This window comes from Pagrus pagrus (genome assembly GCF_965226575.1).
Source record: "Pagrus pagrus genome assembly, chromosome: 4".
Taxonomy (NCBI): Eukaryota; Metazoa; Chordata; class Actinopteri; order Spariformes; family Sparidae; genus Pagrus; species Pagrus pagrus.
The window spans coordinates 16,240,690-16,254,604 of record NC_140188.1 but is presented as its reverse complement, the minus strand read 5'-3'; the positions used below and the strand labels follow the sequence as shown (position 1 = coordinate 16,254,604).

At 42.5% G+C, this 13,915-nt stretch overlaps 1 protein-coding gene across 4 annotated transcripts in view; it reads right to left on the bottom strand.

The window, feature by feature from the left end:
- The window catches only part of grik4 (glutamate receptor, ionotropic, kainate 4), a 316,509-nt gene that overhangs the window by 46,787 nt on the left and 255,807 nt on the right, over nt 1–13,915 (bottom strand). For all 4 annotated transcript variants that reach the window (XM_084350733.1, XM_084350736.1, XM_084350734.1 and 1 more), the window contains 2 exons: nt 10,008–10,160; nt 8,605–8,709 (listed from right to left, as the gene is read on the bottom strand). In XM_084350733.1, the coding sequence (XP_084206859.1) occupies nt 8,605–8,709; nt 10,008–10,160 (258 nt within the window). The remainder of the gene's footprint in view (nt 1–8,604; nt 8,710–10,007; nt 10,161–13,915) is intronic.

The following is a 13,915-nucleotide window of genomic DNA, read 5'->3' as shown; positions in this document are numbered from 1 at the left end:
TCGTAAAATCAATACCCAAGGTTAAAGAGAGTGTTCTCCCAAAAGAGGTCCTGTTTATTTACATCAGGTGGACAAATGGTTTGCAGTGCGGCTACTGCTGCTGAACAGGTGTGAAATCTATTCAGGAGGCAAAATAATCCAAATGAATTTGATTGCAGTGTCAAACATGGCCACCGTATTCTCTAGCTGAGCTAGAAATCTAATCACTTCTTTGTATTCAGGTAATTCACTCTTAATGCTGCGGCAAATGTAATCTACCCTGATAAAAAGGAATGAGCTGGGACACTTTTCTTCCTATTTCAGCAAATCTGTCAGGGGTTGTTTGGACAGCTTGCACATTCACTCAGGGAGAGATTTCTATTACCTCAGTGAAAAAAAAATAATACAAGTTTCCAAGTTAGGTTGATTGGATTACAATGTTCAGTTCAGCGCAGCAAAATTTGAAGATGGTGGAAAAACAAAGTGAGATAAAAATGTGCACCTTTAGAGCTCAGCTGGGGTTAGTCACCACTAAAGCGGCGGTCAGCAACCTTTACTATCAAAAGAGCCACTCTGACCCAGCTCCTCAGCCCAGGATATTATGTATGCAGTTAACGTTTCTGCAAACCACGGATACGTCCAAGGTTGACAAAAAAAAAAAGTTTTTTTCAGGGGCGTAGAAGACATTACCATCCGTGTTTTGTCGTATAAACAACGGTTGTTTTTAAAGCAGAGCTGTGGACATTTCCAGCTGTGTTTGTGGACTGGTCGGACCATCTCCATCCCCATCGAGAGGCTATCAAAAAAAAGAATGAATGAATGAATAGTGGTAAATATTACTTTATACCAAGTTTACGATGGACTGTGAATTATGCTGTGTTGTTTTCTGTGAATTCAAAGTAAAATTACAATTATTTGCCATAAAAATGCCAAAAAACACTCCAGAGTGACAAAAGAGCCGCAGGTTGCGCGCTAAAGGAATGCCTCCTTTGGCCGTTCAGCTCAGTTTGAAGCCTGGTAGCCACCAACCTTGAAAGCTTTAATAGCATATTATGAGTGTCCTAGAACATCGGAGCCAAGTCTATTCTCGATCATCGAACCTGTGGACTTGATAATGAGAACAATTTGCTTTGAGTCATGCCCGAGTCGGCCTTTGGCCTTTTCCACTTCTGGCCAGCACATCCTGCTGTAACCTCCTCCCTGCTCTGTAGCCTCTTCCAGTCTCTTCGATTGACACTTTAACTTAAAACCTCTTCCTCTTCCTCTGTTGTTTCTTTCCCTTCTCTCTCTCTCAGGTGGCTTCTGTACCAAAGCTGTGATTAAGTGCCTCCATTATAAAATGTAATTAGCGATTCTCTTCTCTCCATGAATCGGCCAAGAGTGTTTGCAGCCCGCCCCCTGCGACGCACGCACAAATACAGACAAACACAGAAATACACTGTTGCAGCTTACATAGCACCCTCTCTTCTGCACCCTCACACAACAGAGCCTCGCGCTGTAACAGGCAACAGCTTGCCTTTCCCAAACTACAATAATTACTCATTTTACAGCTTCCTCCAATTAACAGGCGTGCTGCTGTCAATGAACTCGGTGCAGAAAATGAGGGCCGGTCTACCGAGGCCAGGGGGGCTGCAGAGAGGCTGGAGCGCTCCGTCAGAATGGTGTGTGTGCTGCGGTGCGACTGGCTGGCAGCCTGCAGTGTGTTTGTTTTGGAGAAAGACTCTCTGCTAAACACGCAGAGATGGGCGGTGGGCTCGATGAGTGTGTGCACAGCCAAGAAGCAGGCAGCGGAGGGCTGGCACCAAACCCATCAGCCCTGACACCCTCGTAGTGCACACATAAAAAGCGTGCGTGCAGACGAACACACTCTGCACCGATGTGAGATAGATCAGTCAGCCCAGTTTCACAATAAAGTGACAACAGCTCTCTTGTCCCTCAGAAGAGAAAGCGGTGTGATCCATCCTGGCAACGAGGGTGTGAGTTAGGAAACGGCTCCGTCTTTTGATGTTCCTGGAGAGGAGAGAGCAGTCTGTGCGTTCACAGGAACAGGTTGAGTTATATTAGCCATTTGTATATATCCAGAATGATACTGTTTTACAGCGTACCCCTGGTGTTCACACCATCTGGAGTATATAGACTCAGGAAACGCACACACACACACACTCACGCCAAGATGGTTCGTCGCATTAGGCTCCTTTATCTCGCTCATTACACTGGTTTGTGAATAGACGTAGCAAAAGGATGTAGAGGATTACAGCCTATTCCTTTAATATAATACGATTAGTCACTCCGACGCGAAATAGGAGTGAAGGTCAACGTTGCTGCCTTTACTATAAGGTGTGGTGACAGCTACAGTAGTGTATGTGCACTTAAAAAAAATAGCCCCAGCTGTTATCTGACGTGCAGAAATATGGTTTCGACTGTTTCGGGTTTTATAGCCCCTCTTTTCTTTCTGTCCTATTTTTCTCTCACACGCCCATTCTGTCTCATTTACTTTCCGCCTGTCAGCTTCTCGTCCTCTTTCCTCATCTTTCTTTTCTGTCTCTCTCTCTCTCCCTCGCTCCACACCTGCCTCGTCTGTGGATTTCTGTTGGTTACAGGTGCCAGCGATGCTTCGGCCAGATCTCGGACAATGCAATTCCAACTTCTAACACCGTCATCATTGGCCTATCTGGCTGCCAACACAGGAGCAGCTGGGAAACTTTCTCCGCCTGCCAAAACTGAACATATAAAAGAATATTGCGTAATGCTGCCACTATATTCTGGTAATAAGGCATGCTAACTGAACTGTCATCTGAAATGCTCGTTTTCAAACACTTTTGCTTCCACACTGTAGTTACGGTGCTCTGGATGGGTCATTCTTCAGATGATATTAAAGCGTATCTCTCACTGTGATGAATCTTGCATCGGACCAAAATGCACTTCAAGAATTCGGTGATGAATAATTCAAACAAATGAAATTAAAAGAACATTACCTAGGTTTTAAAGTTCTGACCGGAAAGCATGAATAAATGAATTTGATTACAGTCTCACTTTGGGGCTTGACCAGGTTAATGCCTCCTGTGCCAAAAGTAAAATTTTACACTAAATCAACCCTAAAGTTGATCTGAAACCTTGCTGAAGAGCCTTGAACCAGCAGGAACAGAACCAGAGCAGAGTTACTGTCACTCAGTATTAAACCCCTTTCACATGGACAAAAAACCCACTAACATCTGGCTTTTGCCTGCAGTTGGAAAGTGTACAACTGGCATTCATTTTTGGGTCAAATGACTTTGCAGTAATCAAGAGTATTTACATGGGGGTGGAAATGTTAATTTTCACCCCATTTCCGCTGCGATTCTGTGGTTTCTGGACGTTGGAGCGTTAACAATTCTCCACCCGTCCCTACTGAAGCAGTGCTCTGTCACAATTGACAAAATGGCGAGGACCCAATTGCAGACTCACAGTGAACTTTGTTAAAATAAAGCTTGAACCCACAGTCCAACATTCACGATCCAAAATGCATAATCGAGGCAACGAAAAGGGCAGGCAACAAAACAAAACTGGACGGGGGAAAAATCCAAAGACTCAAAACTAAATAAAGTACAGACCAAAGAAGCACTGGGAACACGAGGAACACAGGAGACACAGGACTGACGTGGAGAGACAGATGAACTGGCAAAGACTAATCCCATTCATTCGTTGTCTACGTAGAAAGCAGTGCAATGCATTCTGGTAGTGGAGAGAGAGACGGGGGCGTGAATTCTGGCTACTTTAAGCAAATCACTGGCATCCGGCAACACGCGATGCAACTGCATGGCTTGTTTTCTCGCCTAAAATGTCTTCAGAAACACATTTAGCTTGGCCTTGTGTGAAAGGGAAAAGTAACAACACAGGCTTGAATACACACGGAGTGATTGACTAATGAGACTCAGGTGTACCCAGAGAAAGGGCGAGAAAACAGACAAAAGGAAAGAGAGAAATGACATGAGGATAAAAACTACAGATAGATAGAGAGATAGATAGAATGAACAGAGAAAGGTGGGGCAGGCAGAGCAGCAGGAAACAGCTTTAATGTGTGAAAATGCCTGCCAGAGAAATTCAATTTGTGACGGTGATTGGCTATAGGGTGTTGAACCCCCCGAGGAGCTGATGGTCACACATGTGAGGCGATCTATAGCGCAGCCAGAGGGCTCGGGATGAAGGGGACGGTGGGTGCTACCAGCTGAGGAAGGAGAAAGGAAGTGGAGGAGAGAAATGGAGGTCGGCGGCTGTGTACGACACGCCTCATTGCTCTCTATCTCCACAAAGTGTTGGATGGAAGTTGATGGCAGGTTTTCTTTTCTCCTTTCAGGATGCATTATGAAGGGAAGCACTCTCGCTTTAATGTGCATTTACTGGCGAGACAGTGTGGGCGTTGTAGACTACGATGCTACTGCTCTATTTTAACTTAACAAAAGACCCAAAATATCAACTTGTCATGTGCTGACTTGCAAACATTCTGCTTAAACTCTGTGTAGGTGTGTGTGTGCATGTGTGTGTGTGTGTTTGTGTGTGTGTGCGGGCAGTCTGCCACTTCCCTCATCGCTGCCAAGGCCCTGGCACCTCCAGTGTCTGCCTGGCTGAAGCAGCCCCAACCCAACAGCATGTGGGAGGTGATAGTCAACAAAACAAACAACGCCCCCATCCTGCCCCCCGTCTCACACCTTGCCTCTCCTCATTAACATAACTGGCAGGGCTGCTTTATAATATTTCTGCTTGAAATCATCACATTAGGCCTGATAGCATTATCCTTCTGCCTGACTGGCCCAGTGCCAGTATAAAGAGGGGACACGAGGAGCCACAGACAAGGTTAATAAAGGCAGATGGGCCGCTGTCTGACTCTTTTAAGGTTTGCTTAGGTAAGATTTTTCGAACATCCAGGCAGGAACTCGATCCCCTCTTTCGCGGAGATCATCCCGACTGGAAGGGTCAAATGTTTTAAAAAAGCAATGTGTCGCTCAGAGATTTCCCTCTTTGTACTGTCTGTGTCATAATGGTATCACATCAGCTACTTAAAACGCTGTAGATAAGAAAGCACAGATACAGCTATCTGCAGCAGCGGAGTGGTGATGGTTTGTTGGATTATCGATAAGTTAATAAGCATCATACGTAACGCAGCACTGAAAGCAAAACCACAATGTGATACTGTTTTACAGCAGGGAAAAACATGCTATGGCTGTCAGGGTGAGGGACAGGCACAGGGAAATACTATGCATAGGTCGGTACAGCACCGTGAAAAAGCATACGTTAAAGGGATTACAGTTACTGCTTTACATCAAGCAGCATGCCTCAAGATGAAATGTGAAATATTGAGTCCTGGCATTTATAGAAAACCGATTTCAAGAGCAGGCTGTATAAAACTAGCACACGTCATCAAGTACTGTATATAAACCCGGTCATATACAGAGTACTATGTGGTATTTACTCATAATAGGACACACGTAACAAGTAAAGATGCGAACAGACAGTCGGGTGTAATCCTGTCGTTGTATGGACTGAATGGAAGAGGCAGAAATGATGAGAGACAGAGAAAAGGAGGAATAACTGCTGTTTAGTTTAGTGGGACAAAAGCAAAGAAGGAGATGTTTGTTAGGGGTATTTCTCACTGCATGGTACGGCTCGACTTTTTTCTTTTATTGTACCTGATACCTTGTAATTATTTTTGGTATCGCCTTGGTCTGCTCTCCCTCCACACCTGCAAATGCTTCACCTTCCTCAGCCCAGCCCTCGTTGCCCTCACTTGTGTTTCTCCACCTCTCTCCACCTGCACCTCATCCCCTCGTTTGTTTAGTTTGTATACCAGTCCAGTCTTTAGTCCAGTCACCTGTTGTGTTTGCCTGGTCCTGCTCTTCAGTTATCCTGTTCCTGCAGTTTATTTTGAATAAGCACTGCAACATTTTGATCATTACTCGCCTTTTGCAAAATGAAAGCTGTAATTAAAGCGGGCAAACTTAACTGGTTGCGTGTTTCCAAAGCACTTCGCGCTCCTGGTTCTGGTTGTTTCTTGACTTGAGGCCACACTAAAGCTTAATTAATGCTCCTCCGCGTGACAATCTCAACAGTTGTCTTCTGACGCACACGACCCATTTTCTTTTAAAGAACATGTTCTGAGCCACAACTGCCACTGTTACATAAATGCAGGGTTTTGAAATGTCACAGACAATATCAGGTCACATCATACTTTGTTAGCATAGAAAGCCTGGCTGCTTCTTCAAACAGGGCGGGCAGGAGAAATTGAAAATATATCTTTCTTTATATAACTCATATACCCCCTCCTTTCTTACTACATATGGTTTATTTTCACATCTCGGTATATTCTTATTTATCCGCAGTTCATTCCACAGTACAGATTTGTCACACACCCTGCCCTATCTGTCAGAGCACATCAATGTATAACATGGAAACTTTGTGACTCATATAAAGAGGTTACCTTTATAAATATTCCTAAACCTAAAGCTACCTGGCTTTTTATTCATAAAAGCAAACATAATCACAGCCAGATGCTTCATCTTGATTCACTCCTCTGACACTCACCCGTTAAAGACTTCTGCTTCTTTTGTGCTGGTGTTTTACCTTTGATCCCATTACACACAAACAACCTATATTTTCTACCTGAGAAATCAACCACAGAGTTTTACTGCTGGTGACGGCTCAGCTCCACTGGAGCATTTGAAGATGCTGTTGATGGATGGGAGAGTATTAGGCAATCACTCCACCAAACAGGTTTTCCCCAGCCACTCTTGGATGTGGTGCAGTGTTCTTGTCTCTGCCTGCCTACTGGGCACAGGTTCCCAAAGTGGGCTCCTGAAAAATGTCAGCTCTCCATCGGAGGGTCCTCAATTCTCTATTTCAATGTTTAGACATTATTAAAATGAGGATGATTTTTGTGATGATGGGTTTTATTTTGGTTGAGTGATCGTTTGGTTGTGATTGCAGTTACACCGCTGTGAAATTCGGACACGGACGACTTTGGCTACATTCAGATCAAATCCAGTGGTGCAGCAAAAACGCAAGTCATCCTATTCATTTTAACGAGGGTTGTCTGCTTTGGCTGCAGCGCTGCTGGTTGTAGGCGGTTCCAAAAGGCAAGTTTGTGTACTAGTGAACACAAGTGATTGGCGCGACAACGTGACAGCATCATGATCAGTTTAACATTATTGGTCCGTTTAACATTATTGGCTTAACTTTAATATTACAAACCAAACCATATGTACAGTATAACTACTCTTAAAGAGGGCAGAGCAAAGTTTTGGTGAACAAGAGAACTGAGGTAAAGGGTGTCAAATGGAAAAGAGACTTCCTACTAGTTTGTAATCAAGGAAATTTGAAATGTTCTTGTCACTTGTGCTGATTAACGTGGCTCAGAAACATCTCTAAATGCACAGTAGGGTGCAAATGTTTTTATAATATCTCAGTTGTGATAGTAAGTTATATAAAATCACCTTAACATCGGCGTAGGGAAAACCAGTTGCCCTTCAGTTGTCAATATACGATCCGATTGCCAATCAGCACAAGCCTCGGTTTTATATCATTTATATTATATTAATACCAAACAAACCAGTTTCCAGTCAGGTATTAAAGATCTGATGCTTTTTGATCAGCGAATCCTTGATATAAAACATCGTAAACTCTTGCTATAATATCACCGCCCTCTGAGTAACTGATACAGATGAAACAAGAGGACCAGTTTTTCTGCCACCCATTCATTAACAGACAATACTGGAAGCTGCTCAAAGCCTCTCGTCAGTCAGATTTCATTACTGACTACTTTCCGTCTTTGTAATCCTGGTAAATGTTTTCAATCTAGAAGAAATTGTAAAGCATTTGAAACAGTGCTCCCTGGTGTGAGACTGAGGCGCAGAGAAGTCAGGGGAGACCAGTTTCAGAGATTGTGCGGGGTGGTTCAGGGCAGAGACTCAAATGCCTTGTGGAGCATGTCGACTATTTTCACTAAACGAAAGAGCACAACAAGGCTGCTTTTGCAGGAAGCTTGAAATCCCAGCATCCACCGAGGCAGTGCTGGAGTGACTGGTATTGATCAACACCACCCACAGATCCCCGCTGATGTATTATAGTCTTTTGTGGGCCAAGACAGTAAAGCTAACAATATAATACCTGTTATTTTATTCCATAATGAATCACAACCTCAAATAAGCAACTTATGTGTATCCTAAATACTAAATTAATTTTCTGTAGAAATGTGCTTTATTTTCACCTTCAAAGAGGCCATATATTTAATTTTGTCCCCTGGCACCTTTGACACCCCTGTTAGCGAGATAATGGGGATTGTCTGCACCAAAATATGTCTGTTGGGTGTTTTCACGGCTCCCTGCTGTACGATCCAGCTCCGGTTACATCACTGCCATAAACACAACTTTAACATTTGCCAGGAGCAGTGCCCTGCAGAGATCAGGACAGAGCTGAAGAGCTTTGTGTTTGGCAATAACAGGCAGCGGAAAATGGGGGCGCGAGTAACGTCAGAAATACTACACGACTCACATGAAGTCAACGCTACGAGCGACGCTACAAGGCTGTGCTGATGCTCTCTGAATCTCTGGCAAGTGAATACCAACATCAGGTTCGTAAGACTGGGAGTTACTTTACCTGCCTTAGGCCATCCTTGCTGTTCTGCATGATCCTCAGAGCGTAGTTAGACCGCTGGCCTTTGCTGTTGAATTCGATGTGGCCTGTTAGACCATCCAATTCTACCTATCCAACACAGAGACAGCAACACTGTTAAAAATCCGGCTTGCTTCCCTCTCAGCGTCTTCGATTTTGGATATATGACTGGAGGCTACATTAACGCCACTGGCTCAGTATCAACCTTTTGAAACATGTCAAATTTAGAATAATAATAAGAAGACGAGGCTGTAATATCTTCAATTTACAGCCAAATAGAAGAGCCATTAGTCACGTCTTCCCGGAGAGAGAAAGACAAACAGTCTGATATCGAACACACGTCACATTTAAGTATTTCGATAGCCCAATCCCTTACATCCATTTCTCCCTAATAGGAACACACATTTTATTCACTGACAGCTCATCTTTATCTCTCCTTCTCTATTGTCTTTCACTATGATGTAGAGACAAGATAAACTGACTGAGCGGATAGGGAATATTATCTTTAAAGAAGACACATTATTATTCGCTGTCAGTGAAGATAGCTAGGCTCTGAAATAACCAATTAACATGTAGAACGTGAAGCAACGATGAAAATCTTGAGTCTGGCTATTTGACATTATCTAATTAGCATTATTGACGTTCTTGTTGTCGCAAGTGAGAGTGAGAAAAATGTTAAAAAAGATAACTTTTTGGGAAACATTATGAGAAATATGCTCATTTGATTTCTTGCTGAGTTAGACGTCTGGTAAATATGAAACAACTGTTTAGCGTAGCTTTGCATAAAGGCTGGAAATGGGAAAACAGCTCGATTGGCTCTGACTGAAGGTGACAAAATCTGCTTACCAGCCCCCTCGAAAGCAGCTATATATTTCTTTAATCTGTACCGAAAGTGTGAGGAAGACAATTGTGAGTTTACCGGGGGTATGTGCCAGGCTATCTTTTGGCGGGGTGCAGTGACTTCCTGGTAACCTCACGGTAACAAGACCAACTGACCGTTTCTCACTCTCAAACTTGCAAGAACAAGAACGGTATCAAGCAGCATTAATTAGATGATAGTCAAGCTTATGGAGATGTTCATTACTGCTTTACTGTCTATGTGTTATATAGATATTTTAGACCCTAGTTATATTTACTGAGAGCAGATAATAATGTGAAATATAACGAGATATAACATACTAATTAGTGAGCTGTAGAGGAGCGGGTAAATGGATTTGGACCATTTATGCTAAGCTAAACAACCTCTGGCTGCAGCTTTATACGATGTTATCACCTAGCTCAAGTAAGAAAATAACCATATCTCCCCAAAAAGTCAAATTATTCCTTAAAGGTAAGCGCTGGTCGGTCCTGTCGTCTGTTTTCATCAAGTCAAGCAGGGGCAATCTTACCATCCTCAGATAATTCATGAGGCTGGTGCCGTGCTCCCAGATCTTGGAGGACTTGCAGGAGAGCTGAGTGGCGCCAACGTTCTGGCTCCGGTTCAACTCCTGGACCGCTGCCACCACCGCGTATACCGCATCAAAGAGCAGAGCTGAGGAGAGCTGCAGAGGGGAGAGGGAGAGGAAGAAGGTGAATACATTATGCATTCACACCCTCACTCACACACACACTCTCTCACACACACACACACTCACACACAAAGCTGCAAAAAACTCGAAGCCCACAAACTGCAAGTGTAACATGTCAGTGGTTAGCGGTCAGTGAGGGGTTAACCCATCCCAGGAGTGGCAGAGAGATTATTCCATTAGATCATTAGAGAGACTCTGATCTGCTGACAGCGTTGAAACCATCTCTCTCTCTCTGTCTCCCGGAGAAACTCTGTCCTTCCTTCTCTTATCCCCAATGAAGCTGGCACACCCTGACCATTCCAATTACCGCCTGCCTCTCTCAGCGAGGGCCAGAAAACAGTGGGAGAGGCAGCCTATCCTCTCATCTCCCCTGTACAAACAAGCCCCATCGTCACTACCGATGCATCCCGCTATGTACATCTGATTAAAATGCACGATGCCTTGCATGAGAAGCCAGGGGAGAGTCTGAGCTGTGCGTCTGTGTAATGGAACTAGAGATGACATGGTCCTGATGTTTGGTGGATATTGATAGAGGGCTGAGAGGGATTGTGACGCATAGTAAATTTTGGAGACCAAAGAGAACTACAATAGGCCATTAAACTGCAAAACTGTGATGTATTACAATCTTGACTTGGCTAACACAATTGGCTGATTGCACATTAAGACCAACATGGTGTACACAAACAGCCTGTGGAGACATTATTGCCGCGAGTCGATGCATTTTAGGTTTGACATATGGGAGTAATGTCTCGGTGGGAAGAACGGATAAAGTCAAATCGTTCGAGCAGCAATAAAAAAGTGAATGGCAAAATGTTGCAGCAGTGATTCTGATTATATTCCACTCGTATCTAATAATATCTGCGACGTGAAGCCAATAACGGTGTGGCATTTACTCATCTTGGTTTCATTCTGGAAGTCTGTCTCTCATGTTATCTCTTTGCTCACTATCTTTCTCTGCAGCAGGGATCAGAGAGTTAATATTACATGACTTCCAACGTTTGGCAAATAATGTTTGTGTCTTAGAATACATTCTGGATTGGAGGGTTTTGAAATCAGTTTTATTGCATTGCATTTTATTGGGACTGTTTATCTTAGCTGAAGCAGAATGTGATAATGTGTTAATCATTTTTGACACGAGTCCTGTCCTGAGTTTTGTTATTTCCTGTTTTATGTTGAAAGCCTCTCCTTGTGTGTCATGTTTTACTTGACACTTCCTGTCTTTGTCTTTTTCCCGCCTGTATTCTGTGTTCACCTGTGTCACATTTGTTAATTAGTCCATGGTTATTTAAGTTTGTCTTTCCCCTGACTCTTCGTCGGCTCATCTGCGTTCGTCTTATTTGTTCCCAAGTACTTTTTCTGCTCCTCGTGCTTCACCTTCAATTGCTTTTTGAGTTCTTTGTGTCTTTCTCGTTTGTACTGGTTTGGTTTTTGGTCAGGGATTCTTGCTTTTGTTGCCTGCCTTTGCTGTATATTGTCGGTACTTTGGTTCTTGGATATTAGCTCTATGTTATTAAAGGTCCAATTTGTAAGAAAGTTGATTTTCGAACCTATTCCCAACTGTCAAAGTGTTTCTGAACTTGTCAAATACTGATACTTTGGGACGGTAAGTCAGGTCTGCTGCCATCCCAAAGCATTAGTATTTGACGAGTTGGACATTTTTGCAAATTGGACCTTTGATGCCGTCTGTTTTGGCACATTTGGTACCTTTTGGCTAAAACAAAACACATATACTCAATTTAAAACAGTGCAAGGACAATATATTTGATGTTTTATCTCATCAACTTCATTGATTTTTGGAAATAAATATATGCTTATACTGAATTTGATGCAAAATATTTCAAACAATTTTGGACAGGAGCTACAAAAGACTGAAAGTTGTGTGATACTCTAAAAACACCTGTTTGGAACATTCCATGGGTAAACAGGTTGATTGGTAACAGGTGATAGTATCATGATTGGGTATGAAAGGGGCATCCTCGAAAGGCTGAGTCGTTCACAACCAAGGATGGGGCGAGGTTCAACACTTTATGAATCACATGATTGTATACGGGATATCACTACATGGGCTCAGGAACACTTGGTAAAACTATAGTCGTAAACATTCGGTTTTATTTTCACAGGCTACCAACTTTTTAGGAATCAGGGTTGTAGAGATACAGTGTCATGCAAAATTGCATTGAATAAAGTCTGATAGCAAAAACACATAATTGGGATGGTAACTCCAGACGAAAATGGACGCACATTGGGTTTCACAATTTGAATGTGTAAATATTCAGGAGCAGTTCTAGTCTACCCAGCTGTTAGTGACCTACACAAGTCTCACAGCAGCTCCTCTTCTTTCAAAGCTGTACTCCACCTGTGTACCACACTTTGTGTGCAAACATGAGCAGCGCTCACAATTTCAAAATACAATTATATCAATAACCTCTCAGCCTTTGGTTTTGTTTGATGTTCTCTAACACAAATAGTGTTAGTCCCGTGATGTGTACCTACCTGCTGACATTTGAGTCTCTGATAAAGATGAGAACAATCTGTGTGCCTGATGCAAATTTTTGCAAGACATTTGAAGACAGCATGATTTGTTCTACAATATAACTAGTCTCCTGTAAAACCCTTCTATTTTCTCACATGAACTTTGATCTGCTGGCAAGTCTTTAATGCATTAAACATCTCAGCTCTACACATGTAAAGAGGTCACTTGTATGCATTTTTTTTGTATGCATGAGCCCCACAGTTACGTTTCCTCCAGACCTAATTACTGTTAATGAAAAGACAGCAAATTATCTATGTGCATGTCTAAATGAGTTAATCACTTTCTTGCTCTGCCTTCATCAGCCTTTATTCTCTCTAGTTATTAGCTAATTAGTCACAAGTCCTAATTGCCGCAGGCTCATAAGTATCGAGTGACCTGCTGTGCGCAAAACACAACATTTTTTTCACGCTGCGTTCAAACTAGTCCTAACCTGCTTCACCACCCAGCTTGTGTAATGCAGGCGGGCGTGATGGGTGCATGTATGAGTGTGCTGTTTCATTTTTTCTTTTACTTTCTCTTAACTTCAAACAGAGAGAGAGAATGATTCATTCATTAATTGACTTTGCTGAATTTCTGGTTCCTAATGAAGCCCTGAAGAAAAGTTTGCAAACACTGTTTTCTTTTTTGCACTGAGATGTTTTCTACTTGTTGTATTTGTAAGCAGCTATTTCTACTTATTCTAAGCATGTTTTTTTATTTTTTATTGTTTCAAGGTATTTTGAAGCAACATTGTGGAACTTTTTTACCTTAAAATAAACAGCTTCAACATATTTTTTATGGTAGAGTGTCTTGTAATACTCTATGTAGCTTCAGTGAGAGGGTAGGACCTACATTACCTCTGACAAATTGTTACAAACCTGGGATTTGTATTTACGACAGTGGTGTTGCACTCAGGAATGGTGGGGGGCGCCAAATTGCACAAAATGGTAATTTCTGCATAATGTCCCTTTAGGTTGAGCACAATAATTATAGAAATGTATAATATATTCAACATATCTATGTGTATATTTGTGGTGAAAATAATCACGCTGTCAAAAAACTAATAAATGATGGAAAACAACATTTTAAAGCAGCTGCAAGCAACTGTCAGTTTTTGGTTTTTCTGGCGGCCCCTGTGGACAAAAGTGGTATGACAACCACTACCTTGAACATAAAGATCTTGAGTGACAGAAAGACGCTACATATTTTTAATACT